Genomic DNA, 20,814 nt, shown 5'->3' on the forward strand with positions numbered 1-20,814 from the left:
GGAAATCTTTGGCCCTTATATCAGCTAAAGCTTTGGCCTGGTGCATAGATAAACTGGTAGATAACCAGAATGGACCCTGTAAAAAGGTAATTGCTTCTAGTCAGTCTCCACAAACTGATGAAGCAATGATATAGGATCTCATGCTCGTTGAGGCTAAAGCACTGCAAGGAGCCATGGTGCCACAAAAATAACTGATTTAAACATTTGATTGTCCTGGAAGTTCAGATCTTCCATCAAGCAAAACCTGATTGTCTCCTAAGAAGCGCAGTTGAAATTGTGTAGGTCGATTAACTTCTTGATGTTAGCAAAGAAACATTAGCCCACATTCCTGTTCTTCAACTCCACAGACCTGCTCCCTGGCACTGAATATCTGGTGAGGGTCTACAGTGTTTCTGAGCAGCACGAGAGCGCACCTTTGTACGGAGTCCAGAAAACAGGTACTTGGATGCATCCTTTAAAAATTCATTAGTGGGACTGAATTACTTTTTTTTCTCCTGTGAAGATGCCAGGCAGCCTGGTTGAGCTCACCCTTGTGTCTCTTGAACCACCCAGGCCTGGATTCCCCCACTGGCCTGGACTTCTCAGATATAACGGCGAACTCGTTCACGGTGCACTGGATCGCTCCCCGTGCCACCATCACGGGCTACAGGATCCGCTACCAGCCCGAGCAGGGCGGGGGCCGGCCCAAGGAGGAGAGGGTGCCCCCCTCCAGGAACTCCATCACCCTCACCAACCTGCTGCCAGGCACCGAGTACGTGGTCAGCATCATCGCTGTCAACGGCAGGGAGGAGAGCCTGCCCTTGGTTGGCCAGCAGACAACAGGTGAGGCTGCAGGGACTGCTGGGTTTGGGGTGTCCTCTAGCAAAGTCGTTCCTCTTAAACTGCATCTTCCCTGCCAGCTTCACTCGTGAGGAAATGCCTGTGTGCTGAGGTAGGGCCTGATTTAGGAAAAGATGGGAGAATTCATGCTGCTTTCAGATGTTTCTAGGGCCAGCAGAACTGTTTTCATTAAATCCAGTCCAGTGCCATATGGTTTTTAACCAGATACATCTCTTTGGCTCAGAGCACATTCCTCTTCCAAGGACAGACAGATGAGTAGCAGAGGAGCACGGTATAAGTGGAGTATGTAGCTGATGTACAACTGTGTTTAAATTCCTTCTCTTCAAATTCCTTCTCAATTCTCTGTTTTTCTAGTGTCTGATGTTCCAAGGGACCTGGAAGTCACCCCTACCAGCCCAACCAGCCTCAAGATTTCCTGGGATGCTCCTGCAGTGACAGTCAGATACTACAGGATCACTTATGGTGAAACAGGTGAGGGCAGGCTGCTACAGCTGGGCACAGATTAGAAACTCTGTTCTGAGGCCATTAGAAAGCAAACAGCAAAGGCACCTTGGGCTGTAGCAGACATATAGGTGCCTTTTTTAAAAAAGAGCAAATCATATTTTGTCTACCTAAAAGAAAGAGTATCTAGAGTATCCCAGTAATTTTAGAAGTGGTTCTATGTGCATGTTTCATTCTTTTCTTCTAAACAATTTTGACCCAACAATCACTGAAATCAACAGGGTCCTGCTTTCAGCTTGATGCATGTAGGACTGTCCTGTTTTTTGTAGAGATGTTAGTTGTATGCTTTACAGGTCCATCACATTTCTTTCTTAACCTACTCTTGCTAGGTGGAAGCAGCCCAGTACAGGAGTTCACAGTGCCTGGCACAGTGTCCACTGCCACCATCACTGGCATCAAGCCTGGTGTTGAGTACACCATCACTGTGTATGCTGTGACTGGCCGTGGAGACAGCCCTGCCAGCAGCAAGCCAGTCACTGTCACCTACAGGACAGGTGAGATCTGATTAAACCAAACAAGGCAAAAACCCCACAGCTTTGTGTTGGCTTTTCCCCATAAATGTGTATTGCTGACCCCTGGTTTCTTTTAGAAGCCATGGGCTGTAGGGCCATCAGTTTGTGGAGCTGTGTAGCTTGGTGGCACAGAAGGGGTCTGTGGACCTGAAGAAGGAAAACCTATGGAGTCCAGATGGAGATAAAAGCAGTGCTCAGCTGCTCACTGCAGAATGGAAATCCTGTTGGGCTCTCAATGTGGGGTCACTGCTGGCTTAACTCCAGTGCTTCACTGTCAGATTGTGATCCTGAGGAGTCTTGCCATTTTTTCTAATGCCAAGACTGTTGTCTCGCTCCTGATTTGGATATAGCCAAATCCTACTCCTTCTGTAGCTGCAGATAAAGGCATTAGGTTGCCTTTAAAACAACAAAATTCCTCAGCTAACATTGATATGAAATAACTCATCCACACATCATGGTTGAGGCTAGCATGACAGAAAAATAAATAGCAACATGTGTTTTCTCTTCCCAGCAGTGCAGAATAAAATTCAGCCAGGACACACAAGTGGAGGGAGGGTTTCCTGTACCAACATACTGAGAAAAATTATTTTTGTTGCCCAGAAATAGACACACCATCCCAAATGCAAGTCACTGATGTCCAGGACAACAGTATCAGCATCAGATGGCTCCCTTCAACATCCCCAGTCACAGGCTATCGGGTGACTGCTAATCCCAAGAATGGACATGGACCCTCAAAAACAAAAAATGTCCCTGCAGGTAAGAGTTATGTCATCCTTCACTGGATCTGTAAAGAGTGCAACATGTGACCACTGAAATCCTGCTGCTGGTTGTACCTTTTTTTGTTTTTTTTTTTTTTTTTGCATCTTGCTGATTTTCAGTTATGTCTCATCCAGGACAGATGAGCTCAGGCAGATTTTTGTCCCAAAAGCTTCATATTTCTTTGACACCACTGTACTGCAGAAGTTTGTTCTTGGCAGTGTGCATAAAAAGTACCTGCATTTCAAAGAAATAACATTGGATTTTCTAGCATCCAGCAAAACTTGCTCTGAAATTCTTTTGGAAGTCACATAACGTGACCCTTGGTCACAGCATGGGTTCAGTCACGTACACTACATGTTTGTAGTGTAGCACCTGTGGAACCTGCCATGTCAGCTCTCAGGAAAACTGCATGTTGTGGGATCAGCACAGCACTTGGGGATGTTTGTGATGCAGCTGAGCTGGTGGTCATTCTTATCCTAAAAAGTGGTGAAAGCTGGTCTCCCTGTACCTAGTTTTACACACTGTGCTAACCTGCCCTTTCAGCTGTGGAGCCTTGGAGCAGGTACAAATGGCAATTGTGCACTGCCAGAGAAGCATGGTGCAATTTAAAGGCAAATTTAATTTGTCAGTCCCACCTTGTTTTAATAACATTTATTCACTGTATGGCTTAGACAGGCCATTCATTCAAGGCTACTTTGAGGCCAGCTTTGTGCTGTTCTTTCTGACTGATTGTGTTCTCTCCTGCCAGATCAAACTCAAGTCACTATTGAAGGTCTGCAGCCCACAGTGGAGTATGTGGTCAGTGTCTATGCTCAGAATCAGAACGGGGAGAGCCAGCCCTTGGTTCAGACAGCTGTCACCAGTATGTATTTCACTTCATGGCAACAAGCACGTGTTTTCTATTGATCTCTGAACCTACCACCACATTCCCAGGGAAAGCAAAAGCCAGGGGCCTGGTCTCCAGGAGAGAGTGAGGTGGTCTGCCCTGTGAGAAGTACCATGCACCTAAGCTGCAGATGCTGGCAAAAATGCAGTCCCTCTGCCTCAAACACTGCCAAAATGCAATTTCCTGCCCCCTCAAAGTGCTGTGCTTCTTATTTTCTTTCACTAAAGCTACAAAAGCCTTTTGGGGTTTCCAGCAACCAATTGGGTTTGCCATCAGCCAATCAGTGGATAAAATGTGCTGAGATCTCCTTTGTGTGGAGCTAGGTGGCAAAGGTGATTGCTGTTAAGGGACTGGACTGGGCTTGGGATCACTTGCCCTGTGTGAGAGTAAGGGAAACCACGTGGGTTATACTTGGGATGAAGCACTGCAAAAAAATGAAATTCCAGGACTGAGGTGCTGTGTAGAAAACAGCAGTCTTGCTCAGGTCACAGGAGAGACAGAAGACCTTGTAACTCAGGGATATGTTTGAACTAAAGTGCTTTTGAGGGATACCTCTGGGGTAGGGATTTGATTTTTACTTCCCTGCTCAAGCTTGTATTCAAAACCATGACTCATCCTCAAACACTGCAGACAGCAGGGGCTTCTCCAGAGCTTTGCAGAGATGAGTGAAGAGTCCACATTCAAACCAGCAAATTCCTGGACAAAAATCACCTTTGCCAACTAGAAAATGCAGAAAAATGAGGACTAATACAATATGGCAAATGAAAAAGATGATGCTTTCTAGAAAAGCATGGTTCTGATTGAATATAAAAATCACATGCTAGATCCTCCCATTTTGTGTATTTCTGTGATAGCCACTCCAGACTTCTGAGGAACAAGGCTCACTTCCCCTGCTCTGAGCTCCCACCTTGCCAGGAAATCCTGTGAATTGGTTTAATTAATGGAGGTGTGCATATCACCCAGTTGCACCTGTGGACATTCCCTGTGCACTCAATACAAAGCTGAAAAGTTTGTTTCTAACTGATTCTACAATATAATATGCTGAGTAATTTTGCTTTCTTGATGAGTATGTTAATTGGATCTTAATTTATGAAAGAAAATAGTGGGATGGATTCTCCTTGGACTGGCACTTAGCACAGCAGCTCCCAGTAGTGAACAGCAAGTGCAGCATGAACCCAAACTTACAGAGCCAGGTGGGTTCTCTGGCTGCCTTTGGCACCAGCAACCAGTTACATGGCAGAAATGGGTCTTAGCACTCCCATTCCTTTTTTTCTCTTGTCCCCTTTTAAGGTAGCTTAATGCTACTGGAGTTGTGTGAAGGGGTTTTGGTGCCAGGGCGACTCAAAAATAGTTGAGAATTGGTGTCCTGGCTGCTTTGAAGGTGGCAATGCAGGTTCTTCTGGTTTCAGCAAAGCCAAGATTGCCTTCCTGCTGCCTGGCACTGCAAACTCAGGCTTAGAGATGCAAGCATGCGTGCAAGGTGCAGCACAGAGGAGAATCCAGTGCCCCCCTTGCCACACCAGACTGAAAACCGCTTTGCATGTAATGGAAATGCTTTTTATTTTCCTCACCCACAACCTGCTTTTTATCACTTAACCTCTTACCGTTAATTTGCCTAACAGACATTGACCGCCCTAAAGGACTAACATTCACTGAGGTGGATGTTGATTCCATCAAAATTGCTTGGGAAAGCCCTCAGGGGCAAGTCACCAGGTACAGGGTGACCTACTCAAGCCCTGAGGATGGAATCCATGAGCTATTGCCGGCCCCAGGGGGCGAAGAAGACACTGCTGAGCTGCATGGCCTCAGGCCAGGTTCTGAGTACACTATCAATATCGTTGCCATTTACGATGACATGGAGAGCCTGCCCCTCACTGGGACCCAGTCCACAGGTACAGCTCCCACCACCCCCAGCAGGCCATGGCAGCAGCGGGTTCTGCCCCCAGGGGTCAAGTGTGCTTCCATGTGCAACTGGTGCTCCAAGCGGGGCAGCCCAGGGGATGGGATTGCTCCTGAGGGATGGCTTAGCTGGGGCCAGAGAGCTGCCTGGAGCAGAGTCAGCCTGCATACACGTCAGGGAAGGCAGGCAAGAGAGCAGGATTGCAGATCTCCTCCTGAGAGAAAGGAGGCAGGGTGTCCAGTGGTTTCATGTCCCTGGTCACGGAGCCTGAGCCATAGTGAGCACTCTCACAATGCTTTTGTCTTGCCTTCAAGGTATGGGACACTCAAAGCACAGGTAGGGACCAACAAGAGAGATGAGGGCAGCTTTCATGGCCCAGGGACCTTGCTGTTGGAGCCAAAGATCAGCAGGAAGGGCTGGCAGATTGCTGAACCCTCAGGTCTCACAGAGATCCCTTACTGGCACTGCCCTAGGGACCACAGCCCACTGCATGCCCACACCCTGCACCTCATCGCCTTCACAGGAGACTCCCTTCTGTGCCAGGCTGATCCAGCTGCAATTCCATGCATTGAAAATTCCTTGATGAGAAAGGAAAATTACTGCAAGGAATTATCTTAACTTTGCTTCCAGCAGTATGGAATCCATTGCAAGCTTCCAGCATTACCAGATGTGACTTTATTACAAAGACAGGTAGCACCTGTGTAATAAAGGTCTCCCGTTCATTTGTGGCTGAAAAGTTGGCACTTTAATTCCAGGGGTGGAATGAATTCAGTGGGTCCTTGTGTATGGATCTGCTGTGCTAAACTGAGGCAAAGTGATGTAATGATGGAACAGCTGGCTGACTACCTGCCAGAAATGCAAATATAATGCTTTTTCAAACACACCCTCTGTGGTTTACCTTTTGAGGGCTGTTCCAAAGTGGATTTGAAATCATTCAAGACTTTCCATTGACTCTCGTGGGCTTTAGATTAAACTCTGAGCTAAGCCAGTCGGAAGAATTATCCTGTATTTCCACTTTGTAAAACTGGAAAGCATTGATAGCCATGTGCCATAGTGGGCACTGTGCTGAGGTGTATCTTTGCTCTGTTTACAGCCCCAGGCTTACCAACAGTAAGGCAAGAGACTATTTCAATGGACACTCCTTTTTTTAGGCATGAATTTGTTTCTAAGGGTAGTGGATGTGTTAGCTCCTGAACAGGCTCTTGTGTGCTGAGCCTTATGGCCACCACAGCTCTGCTTTTCCATTGCCTTGCTCGCTGTGTAAGTGGCTGTAAAATGCTTCCCCTCTCCATCTGCAGTATTTTTATATCTTCTCTGCAATTCCTGAGCCTGCTTCCTACTCACTTTTGTAAATCATCCATGGTATTTTGGAAATGAACAGACCGGGGCGAGTGGAGCAGGACTAAACCGTGAGCTGTGTGATGAAAAGCAGAGACTGGTAGAATAATTAAAACAGCCTGGCCTGCTAGAGATTTAATCACCTTCCCAAGCTTTTACCTTACATCACAGCAAATGTCATTGCTCACTTAAATTCAGGATTGAAGCATTGATATCTCCTAATTTCTGCTGAAAAGTGTTTCTGTAGATTTGAACAACACATCCCCTCCCACAGTGTTTTATGCCTATGTTTGTACAAGGCACTCCACTTTCCTGGCCTAAACCTGTCTCATGTTCAGGAGACAATACTGTCTTACCCAACTGTCTTTTTTTAAAGTAACCCCGTGCCTGTCTGGATTTTTGCAGCAATTCCACCTCCAACAAACCTGAGGTTTACTCAGGTAACTCCCACCAGTCTCACCATCAACTGGAACGCGCCCAACGTTCGCCTCACTGGCTACAGAGTCAGAGTGAACCCCAAAGAAAAGACTGGTCCTATGAAAGAAATCAACCTTTCTCCAGACAGCACATCTGCAGTCGTGTCTGGCTTGATGGTAACTTCTTTTCTTTGTGTTGTGGAAATGAGATTTTTGGAAGAAATGTCAGATTCCTGGGTCAGGAGCTTCATTGGAGTAGATCATTTCAGCTCCTGAGGGTCTGGCTCTGAAGCTCATGGCAAGTCAGCCTGCAGCTACTCAGCACTGTAGTTTTTTTAAAAGGCAAGTAATTGGCCTGCTGAAGCTGCATTGTACCCCCTTCCTCATCTAGCACAGGGAGACTGGATGCCTAATCAAATGCAAATTACCAGGTTCACAATCAAAAGTAACCAGCAAAATGCTTTTACTCATCTCTCACAAAAGAGGTCAGATAAAGTGATCTGATGCAGAGATTTCAAGCTGTGATATGGGAGCTCTGGCAGTCTATTGCCTATTTTTAAGACATCTGCAAAATATACATTAAAAATACAAGTCTTTTGTGACTTAGGCTTAAATTTGCTATATAGCTATCTTCTCCACTGGAAGCATTTCATGAGTTCCTGAACTGGAGAAGGCTGAAAATAACTGCTTTTATGGTTTCTGCGATCTTAAAAAGCTACTGATCTGTTTTTAAGGAGTTTTATGAACCATTTTCAAAAATGAACCTTAAAAACATTCTAATCTAAGTGGACCCATGGTCTGATGCAGCCAAGGACAAAACCCCCCATGCTGATACATTCGCAGTTATCTTTTATTCACATTATTTTATTCTTTGTCATAGCAAATGGCATCCATTAACCCTGGGAAAAATAGCAGGGAAATTAGAGTTTCTCTGAAGAATCAGCTTTAAAGCACAGATTTCTAAAATGAGAGGTGATAAATAAGCTTCTTCCAGGATTTCTTTTCCTCCTGAGTGTGCACATGTGCACAGTGTCTCAGGGTCTGTGCCTATTCTTTTATTCCAGCTGGAAATAATTAGAATTATCCCTTCAGTCCTTCCCTAATTTATTTTAAGGTTTCATTTTTCAGTAAGTGATGACTTAAAAACATGGCTCCACCAAACACTGACTAAGGGCAGGAATATTTCCCTCTGTGCTGGGTCCTTCTCTTAACATGGCACAACTCTGTCCATTCTAGGTAGCAACCAAGTATGAAGTGAGTGTGTATGCCCTGAAGGACTCCCTGACCAGCAGACCAGCCCAGGGGGTGGTGACAACCCTTGAAAGTAAGTGGTGGCCCTCCCCAAGTGACCACTGAGTGCTGTGTGGGTGCAGAGGAGCTGTGCCCAAAGTTGGGGCTCTGCCCAAAGCTCCATCCCAGGCTGCACCAACCCTTGGCTGGTAAGATTGCCATCCCCCCTGTACTGACAGGACCCTTCCCTTGTGTGCAGATGTGAGTCCCCCTCGCAGGCCCCGGGTGACAGATGTCACTGAGACCACCATCACCATCACCTGGAGGACCAAGACTGAGACCATCACTGGCTTCCTGGTGGAAGCTGTCCCTGCAGGTGGTCAGAACCCCATTCAGAGGACCATCAGCCCTGAGTTCAGGAGTTACACCATCACTGGTAAGTGAGGGCTGCTCCAGGGTCACATCAGAAGCTACACTGGGTTCTTGTTTTGGATTTGAATATCCTTGATGAGAAATACTACAGGAGCAAAAGGTGGGAAAAAATATCTGAGGCATCAAGAGTTTATTGAAAGACCTTCTGATGGCCATCCTAGGTGGCTTCCTCTCCTTAGCTAACATTTGTGTTTCAACTTCATTTTAGGCTTGCAGCCTGGCACTGACTACAAGATCTACCTGTACACTCTGAACGAGAATGCACGCAGCTCCCCGGTGGTTCTGGATGCCTCCACTGGTAATGACCTTGTCTGACCTTTTTGCAATCACATATGGCCAGTTAGGAGTTGTCTATATCTGATCACATTTAATATTCCCTGGCAATAGGTTTGAGAAGGGTGTCAAGCAGCTCGGGTGAAGAATATGCTGGTGTTTTCTGTATTTGATGTTTTAAACCCTTTTGTTTCCACCCAGCTATCGATGCTCCTTCTAACCTGCGCTTCCTCACCACCACGAGCAACTCCCTGCTGGCCACGTGGCAGCCTCCCCGAGCCAAGATCACAGGCTACATCATCAGATATGAGAAACCTGGCTCACCTGTCAAGGAGGTGCTGCCTCGGCCCCGGCCCGGCACCACCGAGGCCACCATTACTGGTAACTCTGTTCTGTCTGGGAGCTCTTCACCTGAAACCCTTGAATTTTGAGAGAGATGGAGGGGGAAGGCCTAATTATAAAATGTGATTATAATTCATGATTAGCTAATAGGGAGAAAATTGTGTTCCTTTACTGTGGTTTCCAGTACTAGAGAGTGGTCCTGTAAGCACACCTGTCCTACAAACACATTGCACCTCACTGATCAGAACAACCTCCACATTTGAACAGTCTGGTGCTTGTTTCCACTATCACCACAGTTGTTATCCTTTCCAGAAAGAAAAGCCCCTGATTCTGGCACCCACCAGTCACATGTGCTAAAGGTCCCTTATGTTTGGGTTTATCATCACAGCTGACATGGTCAGACTACAAACTTGCTCTGAGGAACAGGAGGCTGAACTCTGCCCTGTCCTGAAAACCTCGGGTGTGAAATGCAATACCCAATACTGCAGCCATACCCACCTCTCATTCTGCCTTAGTTCTCACACATAATCATAAAGAAAAGCAACTCAGAAGTCTAAAATTGTTCTTCCTCCCTCCCTAGGTTTGGAACCTGGCACTGAATACATCATCTACATCATTGCTGTCAAGAACAATCAGAAGAGTGAACCACTGGTTGGCAGAAAAAGGACAGGTAGAACAAAGCTCTGGATTGTGTGTGCCAACAGGAGAGAGCTTTAACAGTGTGAAATACATTGAAGGACATTTGTGGGGGACTCAAATAATGTTTTTAAAAATACCCTGTTCACACACTCCTTTTCTTTGAAGGCTTTGTAAGGAGGTTTTCCTTTCTAAGGATGCAGGAGGTATACTTCTGAATTTATATTAGTAACACTTACCTGTTTGAACACTAGCAACAGAACAGTGTGCTTGATGCTGAATTCTTGCTTGGGTACCTAAGGGATAATTTAATCAGGGTTAACATGACTGTCTAACACTTGATAGTGTCAAATGCAGAACCCATTCAGTTTGTTACTTGTTGCATTCCTCTCACTTTGCAACTTTCACAGTACAAGATTGACCTATCACAAATTACCAGCTGGTCATCCAAATATGATCAAGGAACAAGTTTCTTCCTGCTTACCAGTGATTCCTCTTAAAATGAGAACCTGCAACTGTCTCTTGCAACCATTCCTTCTCAGTTTGAGCAGTGATGGTGGGTTGCAGTGTTCAAAAGTGTTGCTCAGCTGTATGAAAATTTCACACCAGCACACTTAGGTGTGAAAGATGCAGAGAGGGAAATTACCTTTACAATCAGTGCAAGGTCATAAAAAGTGTAATATTTGATGCTTGGAGTGGTGTAATGCAGCTTTTTTGTTGCTTTGCTTGATGGCCTCCAACCTTTGTTTGCCAGATGAGCTCCCCACGTTGATCAGCAGGCCACACCCCAACCAGCCCGACATCCTGGACGTGCCTTCCATTGACGAGGGGACCCCTTACCTCACCAACAACAGGTACGACAATGGCAATGGGATCCAGCTTCCAGGCTCCTCTGGGCACCCTCAGACCGTGGGACACCAGGGCCAGCAGATCTTCTTTGAGGAGCACGGCTACCGGCGGCCCGGGCCCACCACAGCCGCTCCCCTCAGGCCAGGCTCCAGGCTGCCCAGCGTGGACGAGGCCATCGAGGTGCCCGGCTACCAGGTGCCCATCGTGGTGGAGCCCTTGTACCCGCACGGGCCGCGGCGCAACGACAGCCAGGAGGCCCTGTCCCACACCACCATCTCCTGGAGGCCCCTGCTGGAGAGCTCTGAGTACATCATCTCCTGCCAGCCCGTCAGCCAGGACGAGGACACGCTGCAGGTAACGGGCTGCCTCAGCACAGGGGTGGTGAAACTTCACCTGGGGCTCTCGGGGTGCCTTTGCTGTGCTAAGGGGTGTCAGAACCCAAAATATTCCTCAGACTGCCCTGGAGGACTCAGGACCCTGCCAGGCACCTCAGAGACCTTGTGCCTTTGGCACCCCTGTGCCTTTGATCTTGACCCATGGAAAAAATTACCAACCTTATATATGAGGATTTACAAGCCACGAAAGTTTGAGTAGAATGATAGTGAATTTATCACAGAATGAAAAATAGATTTTTTTGGGGTTTTTAGAATAGAGGTTCAGGAGGCAAGATAGACTGGATTTTGCCCAGATTCCTCCTTCTTCTTGGCCTCTTTCTTCTGCTGTGATGGTGGCACTTTTGGATTGGTTGAAGCTAGAAGCTCACTGTCTTAACACAGGTGATAGGTGTTGGGAAGTTATGATAAATAGTGTACATGTAGTTTTTAGTATAAAAAGATAACACCAGTGTGCCTCAACCTGACCTGCCAGACAGACCTGGAGAAAGAATTTTATTGATAAGAAACAATAAACAACCTTGAGAAGGAGAACAGAAGAATTCTGACTCCTTCGACGCTGGGCTGGGAAGAGGCATGTAGGTGTTTCAGAGTCACTCTGAGCAGCAGAGATTCTGAGAAAGGGAGTGGCAGGAATTAGCCTAAAGAGTCTGATTAACACGTAGCTGAGACCAGGGTGGATGAAAGCCTCCTCATCTCCTTTATGGAAAAGGCTGCAGGATAAAATTGCAAACCCAGAAAACTTAGAAATGCTGTCAGCAGTGATGTTTCACCAGGGAAGGGGGCAGCAAGCTGAGTGGGAGTTTCAGAGATTGAGGTGCTGCTTCTCTAAGCTACAGCTACCTACTCTTCCAATGAAGTCTCCTTGAAATAGCAAAACTCACCCCTCATGATCCATAGGCCAGGGTAGCTAAGTCTAACTTGGTGTTATCTGAAGTTCTTAGAGTGTCTAAGGGGAGTGGTCTGGCTCCATCATGGTACAGAGCATTTCCTATGAGACAGGTAACACCTCCAGGGTGTTACCACCTCTCTGGTGACCTGGCAATGTCTCTTGTTGCAGTTCAGGGTTCCTGGCACTTCCTCTAGTGCCACGCTCAAGGGTCTCACCAGAGGGGCCACCTACAACATCATAGTGGAAGCCCTGAAGGACCACCGGAGACAGAAGGTGCTGGAGGAGGTGGTCACAGTTGGCAATACTGGTAAGGAACAGCCTGAGGGAGCCTGGCTGGATCTGTGCAGCCCCTGCCTCATTCCCCTCACTCAAGGTCACCTACCTGGTGCCCAAGCTTGACAACAGATCAGGAAGGAAACTTCTGACAAGGACAGTTCGTAGCAGGAGACTGGGACAAGTGATTTGTGAGGTTCTGGACCATCAGCTGATGATCACTCCCTGAACTGGTGGCTGTAAAGCACCCACCAGCCAAGGCACACTCCTAAGGTGACAAATCTGACAAATCACTCTGCCCCACCACAGGGTCTGCTCTCCTTCTCCCATCCCCTGACATGCCACAGAACCCACAGCAGCCCAAAAAGGTGCACGTGCAGCTACCACCCCCCTGCTGTTCCTCAGCATCTTGCAGCACATTTTCTCCTAAAAACAGGCAAGAGTCAGGTTGTTGCTCACCAGCAGCAAATGCAGAAACTCACACTTGCTTCGAACTTGGCAAATCAAAATGAAAATAGCCTTCATGTCAGTTTTTTTATCATTCAACTGTTCTGACACATGCAAATGGAAAATAAATCACAGGGAGCTGGGCTGCTGACAACCATCAAGGATATGCCCATGGGGTGACTCCATTACTGCCAGGATATTACAAGAAGAAAAACGTGTGTGTTCACTGAAAATCAGTCTGTCTGTCAGCAGCTGCCATTGCTGTGTGTGATGCCTGTTTCTCCTCTTTCTGTTGCAGTGTCTGAAGGATTAAACCAGCCAGCTGAGGACACCTGCTTTGATACTTACACTGGCTCCTTCTATTCCGTTGGCGAGGAATGGGAGCGCTTATCTGAAACTGGCTTTAAGCTCTGGTGCCAGTGTTTGGGCTTTGGCAGTGGCCATTTCAGATGTGACTCTTCTAGTGAGTAGCTTGCTGTTAACCATCCCCATCCCCACTCTCCTCCAGCAGCAGTGCCATGTTTGACAGACTCAGCCTGGTCCAAACATGGAGCAAATGAAGGCAGGATCTTAAACCAAAGCGATGTTTTGCATCGTGAGAAGTGATGGAAAACTTTGGTTACCCCTGAGCTTTGCAGCTAATCTAGAATTGCTATCAGCAACAATCAGTATTATATTTATAAGAGACATTTTACCTTGCCAGACATATCTAGGTAATATGGGAAAGTGTGCATTTCAGTGGGTATTACAGCCAGTGCTGGTATTACAATAAATCTGGTTTGCATTGCAGGCAGCCTTTGCAAAGCAGCTTGCAAAACCAGTTTTTAACTAATTTTTCTAACACTTCTGCCTAGGGCATTAAGTTTTATTCTTTGCAGAACTGTGTGGTTTACATGGAAAAAAAAATCCAACTTGACATAAGGGAATGGAACAAAAGTCTGTGATTAAGCAGTTTAACACAACACATACCCAGCTAATTGAAATTAGGCTTTTAAATTGGGGAATAAGCTCAGCAGAGAGAGTATTTCTGCAATTTGCATAGATTCAGAGGAGTCTATGTAGAGACACTTAATTTTACAGGAAAAGATGCTTATTTTACAGGATTAATATTTATATTTCATTATTTGATACACATGGCTTACCCATGGTGTCTTGTGAGATTGTGGTAAATTTTATGCTGGGTATTTGCACAAAAAAGAGCATTTAAATATTTTTCTCTCCTATCCTGCCCCACATCTATTAAATTCCTTTTCATTTCTTTTCATCTCCTGTGAACCAAACCTCCTCTCTTTGTCACATCCTGCTTTTTTCCCAAGAGCCTCTACACATTTTCCAGAGCTGGAACAGCCTTCAGCAGTTAAAAACTGCAGGAGCTGAACCCATTTCCTCCTTGAGACTTAGATGAGCTGAGAAGATTCTTTCTCCTGCCTTTCCTGAGACAATGCCAAGCTCTTTTCCTCCTGCTGCCTGTGGGATAACTCCTGATTCTTGTTCCCCTGCCTTCTCCAGAGTGGTGCCATGACAATGGAGTTAACTACAAGATTGGGGAGAAGTGGGACAGGCAAGGGGAGAATGGCCAGATGATGAGCTGCACCTGCCTTGGGAATGGAAAAGGAGAATTCAAGTGTGAACCTCGTGAGTGTCTTTGTGCTGTCAGTCTGAGCTCTCCTTCAGCAGGTCTCAGCTCTGTCCTGCCAGGAGGACAAGCAGACTATCAGTGTGTCTGGTTCAGGCTGAACTGGTGACAGCTTCAGGCTGTTCTCACAGGAGATGAAGGCATAAATCTCACATTCCTGAGCTTGAAAAGAAGAAAACCTTTTGTTAGCTCAGGTCACAGCACACTGAGCACCTGTGTGCCTCTGGCCCTGGAGCTGCACACCGGGGACGTGTCACTGTCCAAGAGGGGTGGATTGCCCCAGCTGGACTTTCCTGCAGGGCCTGCTGCCTCAAGCTCCTCTGGCCTTCACACTGTCACTCAAACTGCATTGCTTGTGTCAGGAGAACACCCCCATGCTGGAGGTTAAATTGTCTGGGGAGCTGTGAACATGGCTGATGTTCCCCTGCCAGTCAGGGAGCCTCTGCTCAGACAAGGGGAGCACACTCCCCCAGGGGCTCCCTGCTGATCACCAGGCTGCTTTGGGAATGCTCTGGGAGTGCTTAAAGCCCAGCCCAGGCCCTGCAGCTGAGCTCTGCCTGTGCCTCCACAGATGAGACCACGTGCTATGACGATGGGAAGATGTACCACGTTGGGGAGCAGTGGCAGAAGGAATACTTTGGGGCCATATGCTCCTGCACTTGTTATGGAGGACAGCAGGTAAGCAGCAGGGAGGTGGGACCCAGGGGAGGCTGTGCTGGGCTGCACTTATCAGACACTTATCAGGGAAGGGGCCAAAACAAGCCCAAATAAGGAGAAAAGTAATTAGGAGAGCTGCAGTACTTGCATTGGTGCTGGTCTGGTGTAACACAGGAACAGCCTCACTGGTGCTGGTGGCTCTAGCCTCATGTATGAATGATCATGAATTAATGGCTTTAAGCTGAAGGAGAGTAGATCCAGATTGGATATCAGGAAGAAATTCTTCCCTGTGGGGGTGGTGGGGCCCTGGCACAGACTGTCCAGAGAAGCTGTGGCTGCCCCTGTGTTGAAGTGAGGGGAGAACGACCATCCTTTGATGCATCGAACTCGATTTATTGATCGATCAGTCAGCTTAAATAACAGTGTTAACGAACTTCATGCATATTCCAAAATCCAGGTTTATGATAGGCTAACAGAGAAAACTCTAACCACTCCTTTTGTTTTACTACACCGTTTATTGTTTGCACAAAACAAAACCAGTGTTCCCACTGTGATATGAACGGTTCCCAAAACTTCCATATCTGTTCCCAGGGTGCCATCTTTTCCCAGAGAGAGTGTTTCGCTTGTTATGGGAAGACTGCCTGAGAACTTTATTTATACAATGATGCCTGAAAGAGTCTAATTGTTTATAGAACTCAAGCTGAGAACTGTTTCACAACTACCTATTACTTTTCTCTCAATTGCATGGCTTCATGGCCTTTTTCTTCAAGCCATGCCTGAACTAAACTCTCCACACCCCTGGATCCCTGGAAGTGTCCAAGGCCGGGCTGGATGGGGCTTAGAGCAGCCTGGGACAGTGGAAGGTGTGGAAGGTGTCCCTGCTCACAGCAGGGGGGTGGAATGGGATGAGCTTTAGGGGCTGGATTCAGTGAGCCCTGGCAGCTCCTTGGCCATGGCACCGATGGCCCCGTTGTGTCCCCGCAGGGCTGGCGCTGTGACAACTGCCGCAGGCCCAGCGTGGAGGTGGCCCCCGAGGGCTCTGCTGGCCACACCTACACCCAGTTCACACAGAGGTACCACCAGGCCACCAACACTGTGAGTACAGCTTTCCTTCTCTGCCCCACGCTGCTGTGAGGCTGGCACAGGGGCGGGCTGGCTGTGGGTTGGTGCTCCCCTGGTAGTGCATGGCAGCCCCCAGGACACACACACCTGCTTGAGCTCACCCCCCACACACACGGGCAGTGCCACAGTGCCAGCAGTCCCACAGGGCCTCGTGCATGCTCGGAGGCAGGAGTGCATGGAGTGGTTTCCACCGTGTGCTTTGTGCTGGGAAATGTCCCCAGCAGCTCCCAGCACAAAGCACAGCCAGGACTGAGCTCTAACTGATTTCCTTCCCTCCTGACAGAACGTCAACTGCCCCATTGAGTGTTTCATGCCCCTAGATGTACAGGCAGACACACAACAGCCACGGGGAAAGTAACATCCAGCGAGACTGCTTGCGGCCATGGCAACAGACAAACCAAAGTGTAAACCCCAATGTGCCACGAGTACCATCCAAACTGGAGTGATGCTAGCAAAAAAGTGCATCTAGTGACAATGGCCCCCTGCTCTGGAGCCATTTGCCCAGCTTAAGCTCAACTCACAGCTTCTCCAAGCGCCACTCTTGGAGTGTTTCAGACTTTTCTCATGATTGATAGCGATTGTCTTGGTTTTGCTCAAAGGGTTGAATTCCAGTCGATATTTTCAAATTTCAAGAGGGCAAGGGAAAAAAAAAAAAAAGGAGGGGAGGAGGGGGAGAGGTTGTAAATCACAAATTTGGTGGGGGATCAAAATACTGATGGGAGGGTGGGTGTAGAAATTCAAGGTTCCCGTGCTATGCAAGAACATTTGAGTACAGCAATACTGAGGTTTAGGGATAGGAAAGTCCACCAAACACTTCTGCTTTCACATAAGCGTGCAGCCAGCAATAAGATAGGAACAGCAAATCCAGTCACTGTGATATTTAAAATATGCACAGTCCTAATTCTTTCTTGATGATCCTAGTATTTTTCTAGCTGTATCTTTATATCTCATACTGTTATTTATCAGTTTTGTTCCCCTGACCTTCCAAGTGTTTTTATATGGGAATAAAATGTATGGAAGACACTTAGTATGCAGTTGACAAAAGAGGAATTTGGTGTAATTATGATCAGTGATTATTTTTATACTGTAAGTGCCAAAGCTTTACTACTGTGGAAGAGGAAAAAAAAAAACCAACTCTTTTAATAAAAAGATTTACAAACCAGACAAATAGTTTAAGTGATTCTCTTTGCTGCCGTGGAATTTAGGATGAAGATTATTCTCAGCTGGATTATTCTGAGGTGGATAATTCTGAGCGAGATGATTCAGAGCTGGAGTAACACAAGATGGAGCAAACATCCCCAAGAAGAGTGGAGTAAACCTGGAGAGAATATTGCTAGAGCAGTTTGTTAAAGCAAGGCTTCCAGCTGCACCCCTGCCCCCGTAGAGCACAGACAGTGGTAGGTATGGCACGGGCAGGAGGCACAGGCTTGCTTTGGGGCAACAGGGGAAGGGAGGGGAAGGCAAACAGCCCCTGCTTTGCACATGAACTGAGCTAGAGCTCGTTCCAATAGCTAGAATTCAATAAGCTTCCAGTGGCTGAGGTGCCAGAATTAGTGAGACAGTCCAAACCTGTGAATTTCAATGTGTCCAAAGCTACAAAACCCAGCAGGAGACAGGCACCAGCTGTGGGTCTAAGCCTGGCTGTTACAGGCACAGACCCTTTTCTTGTCTCCTGTGCCTCTACCTCATGGTGGGGAGGGAGGTAACAAAATGCTCCTCACAACCCTTTGGCTGAGAGTGAGCCAAGCCAGCAGTGAGTCCCTTTGCTTGCTCTGCCAGGACCTGTCCAGCCTTTGCAAAGGCCAGGCCAGGTCCTGTCAGGGTTGCTGAGCCCCCTCCCCTGGGCTGCACACGCACTGTACTGCTCCAGGCACTGGCATTCTCTGCACCCAATAAAGCATCACATGAAAACTCCATTTGGCTTCTTGGCATGTGGCAGCTGCCAGCAGGGACTGATACCTACAGAGCACCCCAAAACTCTGCAGAGCAGGATGATTGCAGCAGCAGTCAGCTCTACCCCACCAGTGCTCCAAAGCCAAACATGTCCCTAAAAAATACCTGAGAACTGAAACTGGCCTAGACAGACACACAGAGGAGTCATTTCCCATTAAACCAGATTGGTTTTCCCAAGTAAGGGCTACAGATTTGGGACCAGAGAACAACTCTGCAGTGATCCTTTCACTTTGTCACTAAATAATTCACTTCACTGTTGTTATTACATTGCAGAGGTTCCATATTGGTAGAGTTTTGTACATCCCTGATGTTTCTTGCAGGCAGCTCCTCCAGGCACTGACTCTTCCTTGTCCTCACAGCAGCCAGCTGACTTCCAGTTCCCCTCAAACAACCAATCCACTCTTCTATAACACTCTTCTTACTGGTTACAGGTGTGGCCTGTTAACATCAGGCCTGCTCCTAATCTTTAGTAATTGGTCCAGCTGCAACTCTTTAGGGGATAAGATTACATCCTATCCCACCTTCATTTACCCAAATCGTATCCCCCTACACTTCATCAACAAACTGAAGGGAGTCAGAGCCCACCTCCTCTCCTCTGCCACATCTCTTGTACCAGCAGCAAACACCTCCCCTGCCCACAGGGAGCATTTCAAGATAAAATCATTTGAACAGCACTTTTCCCCAAGCTCCCTGTTGAGGTTTGTCTGTGCCTTAAAGCACAGAGTGCTCACAGCTATGCCAAGCCCTGCAGAATTTAAGCCCCTGGCAGTTCATTTCCAGAGCCGGAGGCACATCTCCACAGGGCTTGTGTGCTCAGCTTTGGGTAGAGCCCAGGAACAACCAGAGCCAGGGCTCTGTACTCCAGGGAAAAGTGCCTTGGTGGCTGAAGAAGAAAATAAAACCCCTCTGTTACTGCTTGCCAAGGCCCAGAATGGTTCCTCTCTGCTCACATCCACATTTTGAGAGCTGTTGTCTCCAAGGTGCCACAGGTGACAGATCCCAGCCTGGCAGCAGCTGCTCCTTAGGACACAGCAGCTGAAGGGACATTCCCTTCCCTCTGGGCAATGACACCAAGCAGAGCTCACAGTGTGCTGTAATCCCTGCAAACAGCCAAGGCAGAAGCAGATCAGCACACCTCAGGAGGGACACCTTGAGACCACCACAGCCCTTTCCTACAACCACCCCACAGCTTCAGGGGAAGCTTCCTTTGGGGGAAGGTGCCAGGCTGGTTGGAATTGTCACTACAGGGGACAAGGCATCCCCAGAGACATTCCTGTGAAGTCACCTCACACCTGGAACCAGACCAGAGATTTTTGTCAACCTTTATCCACTCAAGTGAGGCAAGATCGTCAAGAGCTCTCGTTTGGGACATTAAACAATCCAATTTCCCCCCTCTGACAACTCCTGCCTGTCCTTTAACCTTACCACAGGCACAACAGGAGGGAAAGCAGGTGCTGAGATGTTGTGTACCAGCCATGCAGCACAAGTAAAGCAGCAGGCAGGTCCTACAGAGCTATCAGCTGAGGCAGACATTCCCTATCTCCTGCAGATCTCACCTGAAGATCAGTACCCATTAACTGCCCTCAGTAAAACAAACAATGCCCCAAGGACAGCAAGCGAGGATCAGGGGAATCCACAGAGGAGCTGCCAGGGTTTTAGTGCCAGCCTCTGTTTTAGCCAATGCTGCAGAAGATGCAGGTGAAGAATGCACAGAGGGATTCCCTGGAGAACCTCACAGCCACAACAGCAGGACACAGAAGACATGTAAGGAACATTGTGGACTCCCCACTGTGGAAAAGTCCCCAACCCCAACTTTTAAACTCCAAGCAATGACAATTTAGTGGAAGCAACAGCACAGAAAACAGTCAGAGGCCAGGGTTGGGGTTAGCACAGCAAAGGGGCCAGCCAGGAAGAAATGGACAATTTTTATTTTGGATTGCAGTCAAAAAAGTAGAATGCTCTCTACCCTGTCCTGTCTCATCCAGTCACCTGGAAATGATCCATTGTAGAGATGAGAAATGACAAAATGATCCACTGTAGAGATCAGAAAAGAGAGGACTCTGCTCCCTTTCAGGCTGGAGCAAGGGCAGATGGAGTAACAGTGTTAAAGGAAAACCAGTGTGTGGATTATGGTACCTTAAATAACTCACCTGGGAAGTGTCTCTGCTGTGCTCCATTTGAACCAGTCTGGATCAGACACTCAGGTAAAACAAAAGCCATGGATGGTCACAGTCACAGCAAGTCAGCAGCACCCCCAGATTTCCCCTCTCCCAGGTCCATCTCCCACCTGGGCAGCCCTGCTTGAGCCAAGGGCACACGTGCCCACTCCCTGCTCTGCACCAGCTGAGAGCTGAGCCCACAGAAGTGTTCCTTGAAAAACTCTGGGCTGCTCCTGGGCAAAACTGAACAGATTTTATAAAATGGAACCAAAAAGAGAAAATCCCTTTGGAACAGGCACAGTGACTGCCAGCAAAACTGTGTCTGGGCTCCTCCTGCACTTCTCTCACTGTGCTCCACATTCTCACTCT

The 20,814-nt window shown here is 47.6% G+C and overlaps 1 protein-coding gene across 1 annotated transcript in view; it reads left to right on the top strand.

The window, feature by feature from the left end:
* Positions 1 to 17,501, top strand: part of FN1 (fibronectin 1) — a 53,352-nt gene extending 35,851 nt beyond the window's left edge. Inside the window, exons 27-46 of the mRNA XM_058027712.1 lie at positions 348 to 437; positions 553 to 822; positions 1,195 to 1,311; positions 1,671 to 1,835; positions 2,454 to 2,609; positions 3,361 to 3,474; positions 5,121 to 5,390; positions 7,142 to 7,329; positions 8,389 to 8,476; positions 8,642 to 8,818; positions 9,023 to 9,112; positions 9,289 to 9,468; positions 10,010 to 10,099; positions 10,820 to 11,268; positions 12,367 to 12,505; positions 13,217 to 13,381; positions 14,428 to 14,553; positions 15,126 to 15,232; positions 16,196 to 16,306; positions 16,617 to 17,501. Of these exons, the coding sequence (XP_057883695.1) occupies positions 348 to 437; positions 553 to 822; positions 1,195 to 1,311; positions 1,671 to 1,835; positions 2,454 to 2,609; positions 3,361 to 3,474; positions 5,121 to 5,390; positions 7,142 to 7,329; positions 8,389 to 8,476; positions 8,642 to 8,818; positions 9,023 to 9,112; positions 9,289 to 9,468; positions 10,010 to 10,099; positions 10,820 to 11,268; positions 12,367 to 12,505; positions 13,217 to 13,381; positions 14,428 to 14,553; positions 15,126 to 15,232; positions 16,196 to 16,306; positions 16,617 to 16,691 (3,167 nt within the window). The 3' untranslated portion in view covers positions 16,692 to 17,501. The remainder of the gene's footprint in view (positions 1 to 347; positions 438 to 552; positions 823 to 1,194; positions 1,312 to 1,670; positions 1,836 to 2,453; positions 2,610 to 3,360; positions 3,475 to 5,120; positions 5,391 to 7,141; positions 7,330 to 8,388; positions 8,477 to 8,641; positions 8,819 to 9,022; positions 9,113 to 9,288; positions 9,469 to 10,009; positions 10,100 to 10,819; positions 11,269 to 12,366; positions 12,506 to 13,216; positions 13,382 to 14,427; positions 14,554 to 15,125; positions 15,233 to 16,195; positions 16,307 to 16,616) is intronic.
* Positions 17,502 to 20,814: the final 3,313 nt, after the last annotated feature.

The sequence above is a fragment of the Melospiza georgiana genome, chromosome 7 (assembly GCF_028018845.1).
Source record: "Melospiza georgiana isolate bMelGeo1 chromosome 7, bMelGeo1.pri, whole genome shotgun sequence".
Classification (NCBI taxonomy): Eukaryota; Metazoa; Chordata; class Aves; order Passeriformes; family Passerellidae; genus Melospiza; species Melospiza georgiana.